The sequence below is a fragment of the Hevea brasiliensis genome, chromosome 11, assembly GCF_030052815.1.
Source record: "Hevea brasiliensis isolate MT/VB/25A 57/8 chromosome 11, ASM3005281v1, whole genome shotgun sequence".
Taxonomy (NCBI): domain Eukaryota; kingdom Viridiplantae; phylum Streptophyta; class Magnoliopsida; order Malpighiales; family Euphorbiaceae; genus Hevea; species Hevea brasiliensis.
This window is the reverse complement of record NC_079503.1, coordinates 95,024,071-95,049,096: the sequence shown is the minus strand read 5'-3', so window position 1 is coordinate 95,049,096 and position 25,026 is coordinate 95,024,071. Positions and strand designations below refer to the sequence as shown.

The window sequence follows — 25,026 nt, the reverse complement described above, 5'->3', positions numbered from 1 at the left end:
AATCCCACACTTAAGGCCACAAACGGCACAATGAGCAAAAATAGAAAATATTTGCTGCAGTAAATCTTAACAGCACATTTGACTTATTCAAATAAAAATGAAAAATTAAAAATAAGTGCAACAAATAAAAATAAGTTTATGACAAAGAATAAAGAAGACTTGGTCCAAGAGCAAGACTTAGTTCATATACTTCCTATTCTTGATAGGAATCCTTGAAGAATGACGCAGAGTTCCATCATTACTCCCCCCTTTAAAAGGAACCTTGTCCTCAAGGTTGATTCTAATCGGACTGTAATTCAACTGAATTTTCCCAGGTAGCATCCTCCTGTGGCAAATGTTTCCATAAAACCAGACTTTCTTGAATGGTTCTAGACCCTCTACGAATCCACCTTGTATCCAATATTGTTGCTGGTTCCAAAATGGCTTCACCATCATCCGACAGTAGGGGCAAAACATCAGAGACAGGAAAAGTGTCACCAATATGTTGTTTAAGAAGTGAGACATGAAACACTGGATGGACCTTAGAACCAGCAGGGAGCTCCAATTTATAAGCCAATTTTCCAACACGTTCCAACACTCGATAGGGCCCAAAATAACGACTTACAAGTTTTTGAGAAGCCCTCTTTGACACCGATTGTTGGCGGTAAGGCTGTAGCTTAAGGTAGACATGATCTCCGACTTGAAATTCAACATCTCTGCGCTTCAAATCGACATATTGCTTCATTTGATTAGCAGCACGCGACAAATGAGATTTCAGTTCCCGCAAGATTTCATCTCTTGTCTGCAAGGTCTGATCGACTTCATGAATAGGAGAATGTCCGCCTTCATACCGAGGCACCCCCGGTGGATGTCTACCATATAAAGCAAAGAAAGGAGTCATACCAATCGTTCGGTGAAAGGAAGTGTTATACCAATATTCTGCCCATGGTAGGAATGAGCACCATTTGCGTGGCTGTTGAGACGCAGCGGCGGCGAAGTCTTGCTCCGGACATTGATTTGTGACCGATTGGCCATCGGTTTCAGGATGATATGAGGAACTCATATTCAGCTTAGTTCCGGACAGCTTGAAAAATTCACGCCAAAAATTGCTTATAAAGATTGGATCTCTGTCACTGATTATGGACTTAGGCATTCCATGGTATTTGACAATCCCATCCACGAATTTTTCAGCAATTACTTTAGCAGAGTAAGGGTGAGCTAGGGGCAAGAAGTGTGCATATTTACTAAGTCTCGACAACCACCAAAATTGAATTCTTTCCACTGAAGTTGGGAGCTCACAACAAAATCCATTGCAATGTCATCCCAAACTTGATGTGGAATGGATAGTGGTTGAAGAAGCCCACGTGAGAAGAGGTGGAGACTTTATTTTTCCGACAAATGTAATGAGCAGAACATATTCTGGATCTGCTTTTGCATAAAGGGCCAAGAAATTGAGGAGCAATTCTTTTGTAGGTGCGTAAACGCTGAGTGTCCACCACTAGGGAATCATGGAATTCTCAGAGAATCGACAAGTTAAATCGTAATTTGGGGAACCACAACCCGATTTTTATAAAATATCAACCCATTTCGCCAAAAGTAAGGAGAGCCTGATTGTTGGAAGCCAATTTATCGATATTAATCATGTAAGGATGAGTGGTGATTGAAGCCGAATCGATCCCAAAGTGAAGTATGAGGCGAGAAAAAATGCATTTAAACTTGGACTACCTCTAACCGTGATAAGGCATCAAGAACCGTGTTTTTGCACTGGTTTATAAATGATTTCGTAGTCGAAGCCCGGTAGCTTAGAAACCCATTTCTGCTCAGAGTGACAATTCTGCTCCACCAAATATTTGAGGCTTCGTTGGTGCTTTGAATGAAGAACTTGCGGCCAAGTAAGTATGGACGCCATGTCCGAATAGCTTGTAGAATAGCTAGCATTTCCTTGGCATATGTGGACCAGGACTGTTTGGAGGCTCCCAATGCTCGACTCATGAAAGTAATTGGTTTGTCATTCTGGGATAACACAGCGCCTATGCCGTTATTGGAGGCATCGGTGGTGACGACAAAAGGCTCGTCAAAATTAGGCATGGCAAGTGTTGGAGTAGCTGCCATAGCCTTTTTCAAGTCTGTAAAGGCTTTAGCTGCTTCTTCATTCCAAGAAAATTGTCCTTTCTTCAACAAATTAGTTATAGGTCGAGCTATGACTCCATAATCTTGCACGAACTTCCTGTAATAACCTGTTAAGCCTAAAAAACCACGTAATTCAGACACGTTAGTGGGTTTAGGCCATTCAAGTATAACTTTAATCTTTCCTTGGTCCACCTGTACACCATCACAAGAGACAATATGCCCCAAATATTCTATTTGTTGCTGACCAAAAGCACATTTGCTAAGCTTGATGTAAAATTTATGTTGTCGCAACAACTCAAGAGCCAATTGTACATGTTGCAGATGCACACCCCAATTCAGACTATAGATTAAGACATCATCAAAGAAAACTAACATAAATTTTCGTAAATATGGACGAAAAATTGTGTTCATCAAAGCTTGGAAAGTTGAGGGAGCATTACACAAGCCGAAGGGCATTACCAAATATTCGTAGTGGCCATTATGTGTGCGAAAGGCTGTTTTGTGGACATCAGCGGGGTGAACTCGAACTTGATGGAATCCTGCGATGAAATCCAGTTTTGTAAAGTAGGCAGCTCCATGAAGTTCGTCCAACATATCTTCAACGGTTGGAATTGGAAATCTATCCCGGATTGTCACTGCGTTGAGGGCTCTGTAATCTGTACAAAAACACCAAGAACCATCCTTTTTCTTAACTAGCAGAACAGGGGAAGAAAAGGGACTGGTACTGGCCTGAATTAACCCAGAATTCAGCATATCTTGGACTTGCTTTTCAATTTCCGCCTTCTGGAAGTAGGCGTACCTGTATGGTCGGAGATTAACTGGATTCGTTCCTTCCTTGAGGTTGATATGGTGGCTGATAGTGCGCTCAGGAGGGAGCTGATTTGGCCGATGATAAACATCTGAAAATTTATCCAGCAATTTCCGCATCTCTGGATGAATTCCTTCGGGTAAATCTATTGATGAAGTTTCAACGCAAATGGCAAAAAATGAGCTATGGTGTCGCAGCTCTTTAGCCATCGCCTTCAAGGAGGAAGATTTAATTTGCTGTTCTGTTAAACCTTGCAGGTGTCGCTGCTCCCCATTCCAAATAAAATCCATAGTCAACCTGTCCCAATTGCATTGGACTGTCCCCAATTGCCGCAGCCACTGTACCCCTAATACCACATCCAAACCCATGATTGGCAAGGAATAAAACGTAATTGAGAAGGGTATACCTTGCAAGAGAGCTGGAGTATTTCTGAATTTTCCACTGCATTGAAGAGGATCCCCATTTGCTACTTTCACGTTGAAGGGTCTGGTTGGTTCGACCAACAATTTGAGTGATCCGGCCACTTTTTCGTTGATGAAATTGTGCGTGGACCCACTATTAATGACGCAAATCAGTTCTAAGGATTTGATTTGAATAACAACCCGCATGGTACCTGATGAAGACCACCCAGTAAGTGCGTGTAGAGAAATTTCAGGTTCACCATCTTCATCATCGTCGTCAATGTCAAATCCGCCATCAAGAAGAAGAAGTTGGGGTTTAGTACACCTGTGTCCAGGAACAAACTTCTCATCACAATTAAAGCACAGTCCTTTCGCCCGCCGATTTTGCATCTCTTCCCACAAAAGTCGTTTTATTGGTGTAGATGTTTTGCTCGTTGTCGGGGACAAAAAACTCGTCTGATAAGACGGACGAATTGCCTTCTTTTGTCGCAAAGAATCGCTCATCCCTCATTCGAGCTAGGCTGATGGCTTCTTTCAGAGTTTTCGGTTTAAACATTCTGATTCCCTCAGCAATCTCTGGTTTAAGACCTCCCATAAACGTCCCAACAAGTGCCTTTTGTGTCCACCCTTTTACCCTGTTACCCAATCTTTCGAACTCCCGTTGATAATCTCGCAAGAGTCCAGTTTGGCGAATTTTTGATAAGGACTCATCGAAATCTTCACAGTCAGTAGGCCCAAATCGGGACCATAATTCCTCAGAGAAGATTGCCCATGTTACTGCCGTCCCTACTTCGGTGTGAGTCCTGCGAAGCCACTGCCACCATTCGTTTGCCTCTCCCCGAAGATGATAAGAGGCCAAAGACACCTTTTCTGATTCTGGGGTTCCCTGGTATTCAAAGAACTGATCCACCCTTGTGAACCATTCGTTGGATCATCACCGGAGTATTTTGGAAAATCCAATTTTGCCAATTTCGCAGAAACCAGCGGCCTTCCTCCATCTCTGGATTCTTCTTGGTTGGTGAGATTTTGACTGATTCGATTGCTTATGCTGCTAGATGCATCTTTGCTTGTAAGTGAAAGTTCAGAGAATTTAGTGATGGCTGCCTTGATTTGTTGCAGTTCATCGCTAAGTCCCCGTTCCATCTTTGATAGATCCTCTTGGAGCTGGCCAAGGCCAACCTCCAAATTTTCAATTCGCTCTTTGTTTGTTGCCATGAAAAGAGGAAAAAAAGAATTAGGATTGCAAGCTCTGATACCACTGATGGGTCCCAGTCAAAGCTTTAAAGAATTTGGTTCTCAAAATGAGAATTTTGGTGTATTTTTTTTCTTCTCCTTACTGCTGCCAATACAAATGAATAAATAGCAGAAGGAACAACTGACAAATCCTACACTTAAGGCCACAAACGGCACAATGAGCAAAAATAGGAAATATTTGTTTTGATAAATCTTAACAAAGACATTTGACATATTCAAATAAAAAAGAACAAATAAAAATAAGTTCAACAAAAAAAAATAAGTTTATGACAAAGAATGACAAGACTTGGTCCAAGAGCAAGACTTAGTTCATATACTTCCTATTCTTGATAGGAATCCTTGAAGAACGACGCAGAGTTCCACCAGCGTCTAAGTTCGTCTTTCTCGTCTCCAGTCATTCTCCTTCCCCATCAAACCCTTCCTTTCTTCCCTTTCTTCACCGACAACCCACCACCTTAACTTCTCCCCTCGTTCCTTTCTTTTCTATTAACAACCCAAATCAAAGTCGGTGAGCCTCCTCCCCCACCTAGGCAGAGGCTTCAAGCCAATCAACTTGAAGCCGTCAACATTGATTGTGGCTTGGAGAAAGGTAACAAGTACTGCGAGTTGAGACGATGAAACTCACCAAGAGCTAGTACAATAGATTTCAGTTGTTGATTATGTTAATAGTATGTCCTAAAATATATTATTTTATATATATTTTGTAAATATTTTTATTAATAAAAAATAATTATACTTTTTTTATTTAAATAATTTATTTATATGTAATTGAAAAGGTTCATTAATATTTTATTAAAAATTCTATTATTAATTTATTAAAAATTCTATTATTAAGTTATTAAAAATATGAGTGACAGTATTTCTAGTATAAATTATCATAAATTGATTCACAATCGAAGATACTTCACAAAAGATATGACTTATCTATAAATATTATAATCATGTTTGTTTCCAAAGTATTAAAATGAGATATTAATAAGTTGAAGTGGTGAGTCTCATGCCACATAACAAACATGATAGACGCTTATATATGATAAGTATGCCGAACCAGTGACACTTATAACAATCACGTGGAGTTTACTCTTATTAGTGCATTGTCATATATCATATCAGTGCATATAATCTTTGGACCTCAGATAACATAGTTATCTTGTATATAAGCGGTTTGAGTTTTATACTGCTTTCATACTCATACTATGTGTGGATATATGAGTATGTGTTGGCTCGTACTAATTATATATGTAGATAGGTGTTGATCAAGATGGGATCCGTTACCCTAAGTAAATATGGATAAAATCCTATTTTCATTTAATTATTCTTGATGATTCAAGTTCCTGGCCATGACAGATGAACTTAGTCGGAAAAGAGTTTTTGACAATAAAGTATGATTAATCAATAATTATAAATAAAAAAGAACATAATATTCATAGCATATAAAGTTTGACATTAACCATGACTCCAGCTAAAACTGAAATTTTAGAACGGAGAGTTTTTAGTGCATGGTAACATATGATTAAAAGGTTCATTTAAGGTATTCCTTATTACTGATTGGTTGACCATTGTATGCTATGTTAGATGTCAACTATAGACTATGAGATACTTATAATGATTTAGAAAAATTATTTATTGTAAAAAAGAGTTCTAATGATATAAAGAGTTAATATCATTTATTATTGTCAATAAGTAATGAACCTAGTAAGTCACACATTTACACAAGCAATTCACCAATTGTATTATGATTTAATTGATTAATTAAATAGTTTAATTAATTAATTAATTAATTAGGGTTGGTTTATAATAAGATTACAAAGTCCCTAGTATAATTTGAAACCAAATCTAGGTCATTGGATGTATAATATAATTAAATTTATATTTAAAATATTTAAATATAAAATTAATTGTAAAATCAATTAATAGAGATTAATTAATTAATTTATATATAATATGAATTAATTTGAAGAAGATAAATAATAATTTTGGGTTGAGAACTCAATGATATGTATAAGGGCAAATTGGTATTTTCACATGGTGACACCTGGCACCATACAAATTTACCATTTGTCTTTCATTCATGAAAGATGATAAAATGAAGATTAAATCTAGCCCTTGACAAGTAGCTTAATATGATTAAGTCTTCTAAAAGTAATATTCAATCCTAGCATGACATGTGGCAAGCAAGTAAGTAAATTTTATCTTATGTATATAAATGAAGAAAGAAGAAGAAATTGCATCTTCTCCCTCCTCTTCCATTTGGGCGGCAACAATGGCTTTTTTTCTCCCCTCTTCTTTTCTCAATTAATTCAACAGGAAAAATCATGATTTCCTTTGAATGAAAAATTGTTAGAAAGTTTAAGTTGTTGGCAAGATTTTAAAATCAATTTTGGGACTATCATTGGTGTGCTTGTAGTGGACAAGCTAGAGGGATAATATTTGGAGTTCTAAAGTACTCAAAGGAAATAAGAAAGTTTGATTCAGTGTCTTAGAGGTTAGTTAAATTAATTTATTCTATTAGCTATGATTTAATAAATTAATTATTAATTTTCAATCTGAAATGAAAAATGAACTCCTAATGTATGTTAAAAGTGTGTTTTAATATGTTAGAAGGCATTAGAAGTTATATAGGTTTATAGCTCATTTGAATATTACATGTTACTCTATAAAAAATTTTAAAATTCAATACTTTAACGCACTTAAATCAATGCTTCATTTCCTTCAGATTACCGTAGGAGATATTAGTTGAATGCCTAGGACAGATCAACTCCCAAAAGTCTCTCATCTTGCGTTGCCCCACGCCGGTGTATGCTCACACCGACCATCCTCCACAGTGTACTCGCATTCAGGGGCACACGTACATTGGGGGCAATGGGGGCACTAGCCTTCACTGCCCCACAAAAAATTGAATAAATATATATCTTATTTTTATTAGAGTCTCTATAAAAAGGGCAATCTTGTCCCACTATCCCAATATATATATATATATATATATATATTTTTTTTTATCGTATGATGTGCATATTTGCCCCCACTAAAATTATATGTTGAATCCCCCTGCCCGCATCCACATCTCGAACAACCAAAGGGGTGTTGATTGTGTGAACTGTAGTCCCATGTAAAATAAAAACTAACAAATATTTTATTGGTAAATTTAATTGAAAAATCATATAAAGATAAAATAATAATTATTTCATTTTAACTTGAATATATTAAAATAAAATCTGGCAATTTTAATTTTATTTAAAAAAAATACTTACTTAGAATGGAAGGTTTTCAGATTTTTTTTATAATAAAATAAAATTAATATTTAATTAAATTAAATTTATAATTATTATTTTTTTATTTTTATATAAAAACTAAAATATTAATAAAATATAATATATTAATAAAATATTATTTTAAAATTAAATTTGATTATTATATTATTTTTTACCGTTGTTAAAAATTAAATTTTAATCAATAATAATAATTTATATATAATTAATAATTTTATTAATAATTTTAGTTAAAATAAAATAATTTTATTGATAATAATTATTAATAATTAATTTAATTATAAAGACGAGAAAGAGTAGAAGAAAGAAAATAATAGTAAAAAAGATAATTTTATTTTTTTTAATTTAGAAACTAATTATTGCATGTGAAGAAGATTTTTTTTTAATAAAATTTAAATTAAAAAGTTTATTTTAATAAATTAAAATTGAGTTGTTAAAATGAAATAATAATATAAGTTAAATAATAGGCTTAGCAATTTATCCGAGAAAGAAGGATAAAAGAAGAAGAAACAAGAGAAAAAAGAAAAGAGAGAACAGAATAAAAAGGTAATTTTTTTTTTATTGTAAATGAAATTAATTTTTTTTAAATAAAATTAAAATAGACAAATTTTTTAAATAATAAACTAAAATTAAGAAAAAGAAGTAAAATAATTCTTAAACTTGATGGACCACTAATAAAAGTTACCCATCGAAATTACTGGCTTATTGTTAATTGATGCCTTTTTTTTCTAGATTAACTTAGACAAAATGAGCGTCAAAAGCCAATTATTATTTTTCAGGTGCTCAAAATTGAATCATAAAATTTTATTTGCAAATTCCATATATTTTTATAAAGCAAAAAAGAATTTCTGAATATATCAAGGAAATATAGTAACTGTAAAATTTATTTATTTTTTTTAATATATAAGGTTCAATTAGTATAAATTTTATCTTATGTAATAATAAAATTATTATTTATATTAAAATTTATATAAAATTAATTAATATATATATAGTTAAAATAATATTTGTATAATTTGTTTTGCTGAAAACTGATGTGGGCAGGGCCCATTCACCAATCTTCATGAGGTCCACGTGTCATGATTCTAAAAGGCCATGGAAGAGCACAAGCCAACATGTCAAATGGATGAACACGTGTTAAACTAAGATTGGCAAAAATCATATCCAGCTTATCCAGGGAGAAAATGGCAGATAAGGTGCTTGCCCTGAGCCAATCTAAATCACAAAAACGCAAAGCCAACTTGTCAAAACAACAATCCAATCCCAAAAATATAATTCCACATAATCTCCTTTATTCCACCACTTGAATACTAAACAAGAAATCTGAAACTCGGTGCAGGAAAATGGCTCAAGCAATGGCTTCCATGGCTGTTCTTGAAGGCAGTCTCCAATTCAGTGGCTCAACCCGCTTGAACGTGCCTAGCAACAACGCACGGGTAGCTATTTCCAGGCCCGGTCTCACTATTAGAGCCCACCAACAGGTACCTTCTTCTGCTGAGCCTGAACCTAGCCGCAGGGCCGTACTGGGTCTTGTTGCCGCTGGTTTGGCTTCTGGGTCTTTCGTTCAAGCTGTGCTTGCTGAAGTCCTGCCTATTAAGGTGGGCCCACCTCCCCCTCCCTCCGGTGGACTGCGTAAGTTCATCATTCTTTCCTCGTTTTGCATTAATTTCCAGTAACTGGTATGTGACATTTCCAACTATAATGGCCAAGATTTGAATTTGTGCATTGGCAGCTGGGACTCTAAATTCTGATCAGCCAAGAGACTTGGATCTTCCACTGAAGGAGAGATTTTTCATTCAACCACTTGAACCAGCTCAGGCAGCAGCAAGGGCCAAGGAATCAGCTAAGGACATTGTGAGTGTGAAGCCTCTCATAGACAAGAAGGCTTGGCCCTATGTCCAGAATGATCTTCGCCTTAAGGCTGAATTGCTCCGCTATGACCTCAACACTGTTATCTCTGCTAAATCCAAAGAGGAGAAGAAATTTCTCAAGGAACTCACTGGAAAGCTCTTTCAATCCATCAGCGACGTAACATTCGAAACTGTTTTCCTTCATTTTTCTGTTAAATATATACTTTGATTGTGTAAAGAATGTGCTCCTTATGGATTTTTTCCCCCTGTTTTTACCGTTCAGCTGGACCATGCAGCCAAGATTAAGAGCACTCCAGAGGCAGAGAAGTACTATGCCCAGACTTTATCTACTCTGAATGATGTTCTTGCTAAGCTTGGCTAAGTGAATTCATGTATTTTATTGCAAGCTTTGTCAATCACTTTCTTTTGAATGCTATTTGAAAGGAGTGTAGTTGGAGGAGAAAATAATTGACTTCTTGCTTTTGTTTCTATTCAGCAGATTGTGCATACTAATTAATTAGGATAATTTAATTGCCAAAGTAAGAAAAATAAATTTATTGAAATAATTAACCATTAAGACATTTCTGTTGGTGAATATTGACCTGAGAGGTCCATAATTTAAGCTAGTCTAAGCAGAGAAAGCCTGGAGATTGAACATCCAAAATTGATCTTGCTCATAATTCTCAAAATCAATGGTCCATTCTTCCTTCAAAACAATTGTTACTGAAGAAGTTTAATTTCCCGCAAGAATTTAGGGTCTGTATCATTATGATAATCAGTAATGGTAGCCAGAATTCAACAAAAATGCATTTCTATAGTATATAAATATGAAAATTCTGCACAGAATCCCAATTCCGGGGGAAGAATTACAAGGGTAATTAATTCCTGGGGATGTTTTCTTTCACAAGTTCAGTCATCCAAACATAGAACATATTGACAACTAAACTTGGCACCAGCGCAACCACAAGCACTTAATCCAGAATTCAACTGCTATTCTGAACTTAGAGAAGTCTTCACATTACATAATTAAAATTTTAAAAATAAATAAACAAAGCCAATAGACTAAAATGTTATTCCAAGGCCATCTCAAGTCAGGCGGAAGAAATTGTGTTTATGCTAAGGCCTAAGCGGAAAGAAGAAAAAGATGCAAGAAGCTAGTTCCTTAAGAGCTGCTCTGCCTTTAGCAGCTGCATCAATGGTCCTGCAGACCTATTCTGGTAGCATACTGCTAAGAGTTATCAAGCTGGGTGGAATCATATGACAGCACTTTTTATCTTGGTTGCAGGGGATTGGTACCTGGTGGGTGATTTTCCCCGGTTTCACGTTAAAGGTAAAAGCCTAAAATTTCACGTTACATAAAATCTTAATGATTATATTGATTAGATATCTAAACATATTATCAAAATTATATAACCCAATTATAACACTAGGAATGGTCAATAATATGGGAACATTAAACATAAACATTATACACGAATGTTATTGTGTGATATTATGATATTATAATCAAGAAATTATTGTGATATTGTGACATTGTGGTGTGAGTAATAAACTTTATTACAGGTCCATAGAAATGGAAGGAATGCTTAATTTGTTATATCTCACTTTTAGATGTGTCCAACTTAGCATAAGACGTGAACCTCAACAGGTATAGTATTGTGCAAGAGCTCTGACCAGAACCATGATTTTCATATACTCCATTTATGTATTCAATTTATAAATTTTTATAGTTATATTTTTTAATCCATCAACTGTAATGATCTTTTTAACGATTTATTTATTTTTTACATTTATTTATTTACTTTTTATGATTATTATGATGTTGTATTCACTGTATTACAGTTGCATATCTCTCTCTAGCGATAGAGAGAAATTTCCTCTCTTTCGTCCCGTTTGCCTAAGGTTCCAAGGCCTGTAGGCATACTAATCTATAGCGGCTTGGTGGTTTCTGGTTGGTTTTATGCTTGGGTCCCTGACACTTCTAGGAGGTTGAAGAGATTTGCTTGGGGGGTGGCAACTCATAAGATTTGAGAAATCAACCCAACCTAAAGGCCAAGAGAGATGCTAAAGAGTGGATCACCTCTCACCCCTTAGCTACCATTGCTCTTCGACGTGACTCTATTTTTCCATGGTGCTGAGTTTTCTTCTTTGTTCATGGTTCTTACGGGTTAGCTTAACAACTGAGGAATACGTTAATGGGGTAACTTCTTTTTGATAGGCTATGGCGAATTCTGGTTCCTTTATGTTTCACTTTATGGGAAATTTCCTTAGTTGGCTTTACTCGTGGGAGTTCGGACAGCAGTGTCTCTTCTACTTTTAGCCTTCGCCTCTGTTTAGGTTTTCCTTTGCAAGTCGATTGTAGGGCTAGGGTTCTCTTTGGAGCTGTTCCATTGATTTTTTTTTTATTGGGTGAATTACTTATTCACCATTTTCCATCTTTTACTTTTATCTATTAAGTAATTATTCCATCAAAATTTAAAAATTTTTATAGGTAGTTCATTATAAAAAAACTAAATTACTAATTTTAAATTTTCTCTTCTCCTCTCTCATGCTTCTACCATCTCTCTCCTTCCTCATCTCTGTTTCTATTCATCTCCCTCTCCCTCATCACTCTCCCTCATCGCTGCATACCACAAAATCTGGATTGAAACACGTCATCCTCGCTCTTTAACTCATTCTATCCTTCCTTTTAGTTCTCATTCCTTTTCTCTCTCTTCCGCTCCCATTTGAAGATATGGATACACTTTCAAAAGAAATTGAATCTAATCCTTTGCAATTCCCATGCCACTTCCAAGCCATGTTCATCTATTCCAATCATATCTCTCTTGTGCTTTCAGCAAGGAAGAGAGAGAGAGAGAGAGAGAGAGAGAGAGAGGATCAACAGTAAAAAATATTTATATTTAGACGAAGGAACTCCTTAATAGAAGGAATCAAAAGTTAGAAAATTTTTTTTATGTGATTGTCAAAATTCAAAGATAAAATAAACCAACACTTAAATTTATTTTTCTATTGATTTTGATTATTCAATAAAAATTGAACTGAAAATAAATAAATTAATTAAGTTTAGACATATGTTTTAAAATTTTTTTATACTGCATCATTTTATTACTTTATTTTTTAAATAATTTTAATAATAAATATGTTAAATTACTGAACAATTTTTAATTATATGTATATTAATATATTATATAATATATCTAATATTTAATTTTATATATATATATATCTTGTTATAAAAAATTATATAATTAAAAATATATATTATTTTAAATACATTAGCTTTCGCATATTAATTATATATAATTATTTTTAAATATAAAAATTAAAATTAAATAGTTAAATTATTAAAAATTAAATTAAAATATTAAAAAACCAAACTAAAACTAAAGTTATATCAAAATTTTAACTTAACCGAAGTGGCGCAATATAGAAACTAAAGCTCATTTTTATAGTTTATCTTATATTTTATTTTTATTTTTTTACTTTTTATTTATTATTAAAAATTTATAAATTTTAATTTTATTTCACAAAAATTTTCTTATAATAGGTTTTAAAGTTAAAAAAAATATTAAATTACCTTATTATTTTATTTCATCTCATATTAAAAAATTAATAATTTTAATTACTATATAAACATATATCACACAAAATATCAATGCTATACATTCAACAATAGAGATAAATTTATCATTTATCAGAAAACACTAAATTTATATTTATAGACATCACAAGGATTTTTTAATTTAAAAAACTGTTAATGCAAATTATTTTTTTTTAATAAAATTAAAATTTAAAATTTTTTTGTAATAAATTAAAATTAAAAAATAAAAATAAAACATGATATAATATTTTTGACGGCCTATAAAAATTACCTAAAAATTATATAGGGTTTGTTGTTCAAATCGAAAAGCTAGATCCCACAGCACTTACGAATCCAACGGTTAGAAAGCCCTACAGATTTTGGCCGTTTTCTTACTTTTTAGAATCCGGACGATTTTCTTGCTCTTTTTTCACTCTCCCTCTCTCTATTCATCGTCTTACTCGAGTTATTGTTCTTGTTCCGACCCTAATTCCCTTAAAACCCTAGCTTTATCCGACTCCGTTGAAATCAATGGGACCTAAACGATCAACTCCCTTGGAAGATCCACCGGCGGCTTCGTCTTCTCAAGAAGAGGAAAGCTCCAGTGGGGAGGAAGAAGATGGAGAAGAGGAAGAGGGATCTTCATCTGAAGAAGAACAAACTCAGGGGAACCCACGAAATCCATCTTCTAAACCACCGCCACAGACTCAAACTGTTAAATCAGTCTCCAAGAAGCCTGATTCCACCACTAAGCAAGCTGGGTCCGAGTCTGACTCTGATGAGTCTGACTCTGAATCCGACTCCGATGATGATCGACCTAATCATTCCCGTGATGCCACTGTCAAGCCCATCGCTTCTAAGCCCATGGAGGAGACTCCTCCCAAAACCACGAAGCCTAGATCCAAACCCTCGGCATCCTCTCCAGCTACTATGAAATCTGCGGCAGCTGTGAAGAGGGCCAGTGAAACAGATCGCGACCCGAAAGACTCAAAGCGAGGCAAGAATAAAGATTCGGAATCCGATGGAGTTGTTGAAAAGTCTGAGGATACAAAGAAACAGCTGTTCCAACGGCTTTGGAGCGAGGATGACGAGATCGCTGTGTTAAAAGGCATCATGGATTTCACGGAAAAGAAAGGAGTTGACCCTGCAAAGGATATGGCCTCGTTTTATGATTTCATTAAGAAATCGCTTCACTTTGATGTCTCTTTAAACCAGTTAAAGGATAAGGTTTGGAGGTTAAAGAAGAAGTTTGAGAACCATGTGAGCAAAGGGAAAAAGGGTGAAGATAAGACATTTTCGAAAGCTCATGACCAGAAATCCTTCGATTTGTCAAAAAAGATATGGGGTAGTGAAGCAACTAGCGGGGGAGGAGTGGATTTGGGTGTTAAGTCGAATGGCAAAGCAAAGAAAAGTGCCATTAATAGTCTGAGAGGTAAGAGTTTGGCTACATTGAAGGCAGAACTAGGTGTGGATGTGGAGAAGGAGACTGAGAAGGTTGATAAGATGGAGGTTGAGTTGGATGGCCATTCTGGTCTGAAACAGATTGTACAGTTTGATAAGAGCGTGAGTGTAGGAGGAATGCAGGAGTATGTGGTAAAGAGGGGACTGGATATGTTGGAGGGTGCTAAAAAGGCTGAGATGGAAGAGAAATGGAGGGAGTTGCATGTTGCTGAGTTGGAGCTGTTTCTGAAGAGGAATGAGTTGATAAGGGAGCAGGCAAAGCTGATGTTGGCGGCATATAAAACTGAGTAGGATTAGGCTTTGTGAAGGTATAAATTGTGGCTTTCTTGGTCGGGTTTATATCATAGTAGCTAGGTTTTTGCTAGGTTATTATTTATTTCTGTTTTTATGATTTGGTGACTCTGAAACTTTTAATATCAGCTGATTCTACATCTTCAGCAATCTTATGCTGGAGAGTATTTTCTATTGCAATGTTCTGTTTATGGCAATTTGAGTATTTATGTGGCATAGATCTTAACGAAGTGGAATACTTTGTTTCTTGTCAATCTTTGCTTCAAGTGTATTTCTGAATTAAAAACTCATGTGTTTAAGTTGTCATATCTAATGAAATAAAGAGTTTTATTGTATCCAAGCTATTTTCATATATATTAGAGAATTGATAGCTGCCATATCTTTTACCATATGTAATGGAACTTATAATTTTGTATAGGTTGCTAAGTTAGTTAGGTGACAAGGTGGCCACATCTTAAAAGGTTATGTGCTCTAGAGTTAGCTAAACTATGTTATGAACTATTTACTTTCCTTCTCTCTCCATTCTAAATGTTTGCATAACACCAAACTCAGGATTTTGCCATTATAGGTTGGAGGAATTTATTTTAATCCTTGTTTTAAATTACCTTAGATGGTCTTTCCAGATTTGAGAATTTCTTATCTCCTATTATTTGTTTTTTCTTTGGACTTTAGCATTTGTGTCATCAATTGTTTGAAGATAGCAATGTGTTTGGCCATGTATTACCTTGAGGTGGTGAATATTTGTTCGATTGCTTTGAGCCATAATTGTTTGCTGTGACTTGATTGTTTGTGTTGATTGTGTCATATTGGTTTTAGATGTTGAAAAAAAGCAGTTTGAAAAAGATGATTTATTGTTTTGAAGTTTTTATAGCTAAAATATATTAAATTTAAATTATAGCCAAAATTTTAAGGTCTTTAATCAACATTTTTAAAATGGTATTTTTTTAACAGCAGCTCGAATAAACCCTGTTTGTTGTACAGACACCTGTTCATGTTAGAAGCTTTTGTAATGTTAACTTTATTCAAAAGAAGGCGGTTCTAATGGCAAGATGAGTAAATGTATCACTGTGGAACTGAGTTCATAAAAACTGGAGATATGAAGCTCATCAGTTTACTTTCTAGGTTTTTATAGTGCTTGGATTACAGGCCCCATGAACCTCTCCTCATGGTTCCTGCTTGCTTGTATGTTTGGTCTCTTGGAAAGAGTTCGATCTTTACTTGGGTTTCTTTTAAGATAACAGTTGTCATTAGTATTAAGATTGGCCCCTTTGCAATGCTAAATGAATTGCCCCAGTTAAATTTTAGACCCAGAGCTGTTCTGGCTTTAAGTGGCTAATGATGGAGTGATATCAGCCTGGTTGGAGCAATTTGTGTTTGATGTTTTGAGGATTGTTTAATATTTTTGGCAATTGCAATCTAATTTAAAAGGTTTATTACAATTATGGCTTATTGGACAAATTATTATTATTTTATATATTGTGTCTGATGTACTGTCTAAATTGTGGATAATATAAAAAAATTTAAATATTTAATTATAGTCAATTAATTAAATTTTGCACAGCCCTAAATGAAATCATGAAGAAGCCAAGGATTCTTTTGATGTCTTTTTGTTCCATTTTACCATATACTCTTATTTAATGATAATTTTAAATATTTTCTACATAAAAAATGATAATTCTAAATATTAAATTTAGAAATATATGTTGAAGTTATTTAAATATGGGAAGTAATAAAAAATTAAAATTTTACTAAACTGCATTCGTTAATGAATTTTTTAAAACAATCAAACATTGACTACATTTATATTCTTTTAAACATTTTCTGAATCAACCAAACATGGATAAAAATAGAATAAAGGTAAATGGCATATTTTAGCCCTATAAGTTCTTTAAAGATTTTGGTATTCAATAAGTTGAAAATAGATCAAATAAAATTTTTTTCACCAATTTTTAAAAGTTGAAGTGATTATTTGTTCCCAACTTATTTAATTTGAATTCACTAAAGAAATAACTTATCAATTTGCGGTATATTTACATGAATGTTATACATTAGATATGCAAAATTGCTAATAAGAATCCCGTCCACTAGAAAATTTTTGTGCATAACATTAACTAAATTTATTTTAGAATTAAATCATAATTTAATCTTTTTAAGGACTTATTTGCTTCTAAATACTAAAAAAAAAATATTTGATTTATTTTCAAAAGTACAAAGTTTGATTTATTTTTAAATTTAAACAACTTATTTGGAGTCAAAACATTTTAAAGATTTATATAAATATTTGCTCGTATTTTAAAAGCCAAATTTTACCTAGGATAAAATGTAAAAGTTGATTGATTGGAGGTAAATAATGTAATACTTTAATTTTTTTAAATAATTATTTTATGTGTAAATCTTGATATTTTAATATATTAAATATTGTGGTATATTAATTTGAACTTTTTTAGTTTTAAAATTAGGTTTTTATTTTTCAAAGTAATTAATTTAAATAATTTTTAAAAATTAATAGACCACATGGCTAGTTTAAAAATATTTTTGGATTTTATAAATTTTTCTGAGTTTTTGTAATTTTTTTGAAATTTTCGAACCTCGTTTTGGGTCCCAAAGCAAAGCAAAAATTAAATTTTACGTGTTTTAAATCGAATTGGCTGAATCAAATCGATTCGGATCAGACCTGTCAAATTGAACCAGCTTTTTCTTTTTCTTTCTTCCCTCTTTTTCGCGCGCCCAACCACCCCTCCTTCTCTCTTCCTTTTCTCTCTCCTCCCTTTCCCCCACCATCGGCCACCGTCTCGCCCGCCTTCCTCCCTCACTAGTGCATAACCGACGCCTTTCCCTCGCCGCTGCCGCCCCTTTTTCTGGTCAGAAAATGAGCCCCAACTTCCCCTCTTTTTCACGCATGCTGTTTCACCTTCCCTTGCCGTTTCTGGCGATTTCGGCCACCAATAGGATCTGGTCTTATCCCATTTTTGTTCTACACCTCGTAAGCTTTCTATGAACACCAATTTCATGGATTTTCATTAGGCAGTTTGTGCGAATTGAGCTTGAGAAGTTTTAACCTTTTTGACTTTTAGGCTAGATTTCTCCTAAACTGTAAATCCTACCAAAAATCTGAGACTACTAGCGTGTCCTACACATCGAGAGCTTTGTAATGACACCAATTTTGAATTTTTTCAACACATAAAATTTAATGATTCCCATGAGCTTGCCAGCTATTTTTTAGGTCTTTAATGAGTCTTTTTAATTAAATAAAAATTATATTCTAACTCTTGGTGTTGTGGGTTTTATGTAAGTGTTTTCGTTTGAAAGAAATTCTACCAGTGACTGAGACTACAATTTCAGGCCAAGCACGTGAGCTGCCGGACTCACTTGGAATTGGGTCAATATTATAATACTTCTCATTATTTTCAGATGCCCCAGATGCGTTCCAGGTGTCAGAATTAGTGTAGGTAAACTCGAACTCTAAATTCTCTTTTTTACTTAATGTTAATTTTAAAATAAAAATTCATAAAATATTCGTAGATAGTAAAAAAATTATAATTCCAATTGCAATAGTAGAATGATATTGTTAAGGATTGCAGAAAATAATTATAGCATTTTTAGGGTTAATTTGGATAGTTTTTGCAAAATGTTAGTTTTAAGCTAAATAGTTGAACTATGTAGTTATGTGAGATTTGACTGGTTTGGCAGGTCCAGGAGAGGCATTATGTTATTGATATGTTGTGAGCCTAAGGACTTTTGGATTGAGGAGTATTTGTTGAGTTGTTTTGTAGGTTGGGCAGGTCCTAGATACAGAAAAAACTCTACCAGATTTCTAACATAAAACTAGGGTGTCTTAGACTCTTTAATTCTTTAATTGAAGTTAATATTGATAAATTTCTTGAATATGATTATTTAGGTGATCAAAGTCAACCTTCTTCATATTCTTAGCCACCCTAGTGACATTTGGATAATCTATGAGTTTGATATTGATTTTATTTATAATTCTAATATTATTAATTTATACTCAAGGCATGTTCATGCATTTACTTATATGTATGTATATAATTAATTAAATACTAGGCACGCTCTTTTGCTGCAATTGTTATTGAAATTGTGTTTGGATGTCGCCTTAAGATAACTTGGAGCTCTGTGTATATGTGTATTGACGTGAGTATGGTGTGGATATGGATATGGGTAGGATAGGTAGTCGCAGATGAAACTTGCCTTGCTGGGACTTGATCTTTACATATGGATAAGTCGGGATCAGTACGACTTTGAGTTGATCTCACTGGCCTCCATATTTGGATCATTAAGTGAAAGTTCGGCTTGAGTTGACCCCACTGACAAGGATTGGATTAAGAGAGCTGTATAGAGGATCCGGTTTCATATATGTATTAATGTAACATATAGGTGTATGCGTGCCCCAAATTATCTTTTGTGCGAATATTGATTGATTTTTTTTGAACTATGTGAATGTGTTGCATTTTATACATAAGAATACATTAGTTTTAGATAATTATAGAAATTATATTTAAAATCAATATCTTATTCTCTGAGTTGAACGCTCACCCCTATTTAACTATTTTTTCTCAAGTGACAGGTAGCTTTATTGAAATTAACTTGCTTTTTTTCTCCGCAGGTTTAAGCAGAAAATATTTTATTTGACCTTTATTATTTTTTATTTAAATTTAGAACTTTGCATGGACCAATAGTTATATTTTTATTTTATTTAAATTGTAATAACTTAATTCTGGAGTTGTAAAACTAATCATGTGAGTGTTTATTATTGATGATGGAGGGAGCTGAGCTTCCAGTGTTGCTATATATGATTTGAAGATTGTGAGGGTGAACTTAGCTTCCCATATTATTATTTTTATTTGTTTACAGATCGAGTGAGTTAATGCTCCTCGTTGGATAGTCTAATTTATGGTCGGACTCTGTTCGTTTGTTTTCTTGAAAATTGGGCTACCTTAATGGGCTTTATGATTGGGTTAGAATGATTAGGCTTACTACAGATTTCAGAGGCTTTATGCTAACCCAAATTCTAGTGCCAATCCAACTTTCGAGTCGTGACATAAACTGAAAAAGTAAAACTATGTATAAAGTTTAAAAGATTATCTTGAGAGGTTTGTATTATTAAACTAAATTTTTAGAAAGTAGATGTATTTTTTTTTTCAAAATAAATAATTTATTATGTCCCTCTAAATAAATATAGTTCTTTAATTTATTATACTTAAAATTATATTATGTGCATTATTATTTTTTGAAATTTAAGTGTAAATTTACTCTTTAATAAATTAATTTATATAATAAATACATTTATATGTCATACTTAAACTTTAGTTTCGATTTAAAATTTTGGGAAATTGAAATTGATTTTTAAGGGTTTATTTGGTTTTAATTGGATTTCAGTTTTAGTTTTGATTTTAATTTAGTTTCGTTCAAATTTTGATCAAATTTAGTGATGGACCAATTTTTTTTTAAATGAAAATATTGATACGGTCCAAAACCAAATTAGCCCATTTTATTCCAACGTAATACTAATTTTCATCATGTTTTGATTTCAATATATATATATATATATATATATATATATATATATATGACTTTATGAAAGTGTATCACCTGATTTAAAAGAGTGCTTAGCATAATTTATATCATATTTTATTTTTTATGATTTATTATATAAAAAATTATCTTATCATATTAAATATAATATTTTATTCAAATACTTTCAAATTGCAATTTTGAAATCTTATTTCGCAAAATAATATAATAATAATTGTTTTTATATATTTTTATAAATTTCAATCATACTAAAAAAATAATTAATTATGTTTATATATATATATATATAATAGTTTAAAAAATAATAATTATTAATCCATTTATTTTTGTTTAGTAACTATTGAAATAAAATTAAAATTAATTAAAAGTTTTATAATATGATTATGAAGATAAAAAATATAAAAAAGAAATACATATTAATTATGTTACTAAATTAGAAAATAAATAAATAGCGCAGCGAGTAGATAAAATGACTAGTTTGATTTTAATTCTAAAAATTGGCCCATGACTCAATCTAAATGTAGGATCCAACTTCAAGAATTTCCATTCTAAACTTTTTATTCTAAGACCTTAATTAGTCTTTAAAATTTGCCTAATAGTTAAATAGGTTTTAGCCTTTAAATATTGTCAATTAAACATGTTTTATTTACTTTCAGAAAATTGTAATACTCTTAATTTTTAAATAATTATTTTATATATAAATATTAATATTTTATTATATTAAATATTATGAAATTTTCTGAATTTTAAAAATCAGATTTGATTTTCTTAAAATAATAAATTTCATTAATTTTTTAGAAATTAATTTAAAGATCACGTAGCAAATTTAAAAAATATATTTGAACTCTATAAATTTTTCTGAATTTTCTGTAATTTTTTCAGAATTTTTAGATATCTTTTTTGGTCATAGGGCAGAGTAAAAAAAATTTAATTTTAGGTATTTTGAATAGAACTGGCCAAATCGAATCAGACCGATCGAATCATACCTGTTCCTCTTCTTTTTCTTCCTCCTTCTCCCCCACTCCCGACGTCCCTCCGCTCTCTCTCCTCCTCCCTCCTCCTTGCCGGCCACCGCCTACCCTCCCCTCCCCAGCCCGCCGGCGACCTCCCAACCTCCTTCCTCGCCGCCGGCCACCCTCCAGATCACTGGAAAACTCGCCAAAATCCTCCCCCTTCACCACGCGATGCTTCAACTTCCCAGGCTAAATTCGGTTGATCCGGCCACCAATTAGATCGATTCTTGTCCCAAATACCTTTTACTCCTTGAGAGCTTCCATAGACACCAAGATCACAAATTTTCATCAAGCGGATTGTCCAATTTTAGCTTTGGAAGTTTTAGCCTATTTTGACTTTTGGCTAAATTTCTCCCAAACCAGGGACCCCACGAAAATTTCGAGAGTACCGATGTGCTCCACTCGACGAGAGCTTCACGGTAATATAAATTTCAAAATTTTCCTACATCGAAAATTTAATGGGCCCCATGAACTTCGCAGTATTTTTTCGGGCTTTAAACGAGTTTATTTAATTTTGTAAAAATTATATTCTAACCCCTGGTAGTATGGGCTTTGCATAGGTACCTTTGTTTTGTAGAAATTCGACTGGCGCTCGGATCTACAATTTCGGATCGGACTGATAGGCTGCTAGACAGTTTCAGAATCGAATTGGAATTGTAGTCCTCCCCACCATTTGTAGACCCCCCAGACGCGTTCCAAGCATTGGAATTGGGGTAGGTAAACCCGAACCTTATGTTTCTTCATTTAACTAGTGCCGAGTTTAGAATAAAAATCCATAAAAATATTTATGGGTAGCTAGAAAATTATAATTACTTTTTCATTAGCTTTATAATATTGTTAAGGACAGCGAGACAAAATTTTAGAAATTTTAGAGCTTGTTTGAATGATTTTTATAAAATATTAGTTTTAGAGACTAAAACGTAATTATTTAATTTTGTGAGTATTGCCTATTTTGGAGGGCCCAATAGGCCCATATGATGTTGATGGAATATGGATTGAGATGTATGATTTAGAAGTATTATTTGAGCCATTTTGCAAGTTGGGTAGGTCCTAGTTACAGAGAAAACTCTGTCGAATTTTCGGCAAAATCTAGGCTGTTTTTGACTCTTTTAAAGTTTTATTTTAAGTAAATATTGATCAATTTGTAATGTAATTGTTTAGGTAAGCCGGGCCAGCCTTTCTCCTCAGTCCAGCCGTCGCAGTAACTTGTGAAGTACTGTGAGTAAATATTGATTTTACTTATAATTTCAATATTATTATATATTCAAGGCATGCTCATGCATCACTTATAGATATATGTACATAGTTGTTCGCTAGGCATGCCTTATATTGCATTTATATTTGATGACATTACTGTAGTTATTGCTTTATGGCGATATGGAGCCGCATGTGTGAGTTGGTGTGCATGTGATGTGTATATGTATATGAGTAGGATAGGTAGACGCGACTGGAGCTTGACTCACTGGGACCCAATCCTTATTACGGATAAATCAGGGTAGGTACGGCTTGAGTTGATCTCCTTGGCCATCGCATTTGAATATTAAGAGAAAGTCTGGCTTTGAATTGATCTCGCTAACAGAGGTTGAAACTAAAAGAGATGTATAGGGGATTAGCTCCCATATATATGTGTGTGAGTATGGATTTGACATACGAGTGTGAGTGCTCCAAATTGCCTTTGGTATGATTATGACTTGACTTGTTTGAACTTGTATAAAGATGTTGCATTTCATTTTTAGGGATGGACTAGACCTAGATAATTATAGAAGTTGTATGTAAAATCAATATTTTACTTTATGAGTTGAACACTTACTCTTGTTTATCATTTTTTTAGGCTACAGGAGGGCTTTTCTTTATAACTTACCTGCTTTCTTCCTCGTAGGTCTACTAGTCGCTGTATTTATATTTATGCTATGTTATTGATTTAAATTCTAGAAACTCTACGTGTGCTATAAATATTTTATTGATTTGGGGCTGTAAAAGATTCTTAATGAGGTTGTAAACTTAATATTATGCATGTATGGTTGAATGGGATGGACATATATTTTGGATGAGGGGGTTGAACTCTCATTTGATTAAACTGATTAATTGTGGGTTGTGAGGGTGAACTGAGCTTCCATATATATATATATATTGTTAGTAGTATGCCCTATAGCATATCATTTAGTATGTATCTTGTACATATTTTTATTAATAAAAGGCATTTCCACTTTTTCGTTTACATAATATATTTATGTGTAATAGAAAAGGTCCATTGATATTTTGTTAGAAATTATATTCTTAAGTTGTTAAGAATATGAGTGACAGTATTTCAATATGAGTGACAGTATCATAAATAGGTTCACAATCGAGGATACTTCATAATAAGGACATGACTTATCCAGAAAGATTGTATTCATGTTTGTTCCCAAGTTATTTATATGAGATATAAATAAGATGGAACGGTGAGTCTCATGCCATATAACAAACATGATAGGCACTTATAAATGATAAGTAGGTGACACTTATGACAAGCACATGGAGTTTACTCTTATCAATGTTTTGTCATAAATCATATCGATGCATATAATCTTTAGACACGAGATTTATCTTGTATATAGGTAGTTTGAGTTTGATCTGCTTTCATACTTGTGTATGGGTATATGGGTATGTATTGGCTCCTACTAGTTATATATGGAGGTAGGTATTGATCAAGATGGAATCTGTTCCTCTAAGTAAATAGAGATAAAATCCTATGTTCATTTAATTGGTCTTGATGTTTTGATAGATTTATTAAAAGAGTTTCGATGAGAAAATCTTTTAATCAAGAACTGGAATTAAAAGAGAACATAATATTCATAGCAAATGGAGTTTGACATAAACCATGACTCGAGTTGGGATTTTAGAGATTCTAGTGCATGGTAACATATGATTATAGGTTCATTTAAGGTAAACCTTATTACTAATTGGGTGGCCATGACATGCTATGCTAGGTGTTAACCATGGTCTATGAGGTTTATAAAATGATTTAGAGAAATCATTAATGGATAAAAGAGTTTTGATGATATTAAGAGTTGATATCATGTCTCATTGTCAATTAGTGATGAGCCTAGTAAGTCACACACATACACAAGTTATCACCTAATTAAATATGATTTAATTAATTAATTAAAGAGTTTAATTGATTAATTAAATATGTTTGGTTTGCAATTAGTTTGCAAAGTCCCTAGCATGACTTGAAACCAAATCTAGATTATTGGATGTATAATATAAGTTAAATTTATATTTAAAGTGTTTAAATATGAATTTAATTAATGAGAAATTAATTAATAGAGATTAATTAATTAATTTATATTTGATATAAATTGATTAGAAGAAGAAAAATAATTATTTTGGGTTGAGAACTCAAAATTAAGACACAGGGCATTTTGGTCATTTGACACGTGGCACCATGAGATGGTGAC

At 33.1% G+C, this 25,026-nt stretch overlaps 2 protein-coding genes across 2 annotated transcripts; both read left to right on the top strand.

Moving 5' to 3' along the window:
• The first annotated feature begins 9,068 nt into the window (after nt 1-9,068).
• Nucleotides 9,069-10,186, top strand: LOC110634771 (oxygen-evolving enhancer protein 3-2, chloroplastic). Its single transcript, XM_021783913.1, has 3 exons — nt 9,069-9,473; nt 9,574-9,869; nt 9,975-10,186. The coding sequence occupies exons 1-3, from the start codon at nt 9,185-9,187 to the stop codon at nt 10,071-10,073; spliced, it is 684 nt and encodes a 227-aa protein (XP_021639605.1). The 5' UTR covers nt 9,069-9,184; the 3' UTR covers nt 10,074-10,186.
• Nucleotides 10,187-13,588: 3,402 nt separating this feature from the next.
• On the top strand, nt 13,589-15,203 carry LOC110634751 (probable transcription factor At1g11510). Its single transcript, XM_021783891.2, has one exon. The coding sequence runs from the start codon at nt 13,803-13,805 to the stop codon at nt 15,021-15,023; it is 1,221 nt and encodes a 406-aa protein (XP_021639583.2). The 5' UTR covers nt 13,589-13,802; the 3' UTR covers nt 15,024-15,203.
• The last annotated feature ends 9,823 nt before the right edge of the window (nt 15,204-25,026 follow it).

Excerpts from the sequence above, each read along its gene's own strand:
- LOC110634771 (XM_021783913.1), top strand. The coding sequence starts at position 9,185 with ATGGCTCAAGCAATGGCTTCCATGGCTGTTCTTGAAGGCAGTCTCCAA. Across the intron at positions 9,474-9,573 it reads CCCTCCCTCCGGTGGACTGC|CTGGGACTCTAAATTCTGAT; the intron begins GTAAGTTCATCA and ends GTGCATTGGCAG. Across the intron at positions 9,870-9,974 it reads TCTTTCAATCCATCAGCGAC|CTGGACCATGCAGCCAAGAT; the intron begins GTAACATTCGAA and ends TTTACCGTTCAG.
- LOC110634751 (XM_021783891.2), top strand. The coding sequence starts at position 13,803 with ATGGGACCTAAACGATCAACTCCCTTGGAAGATCCACCGGCGGCTTCG.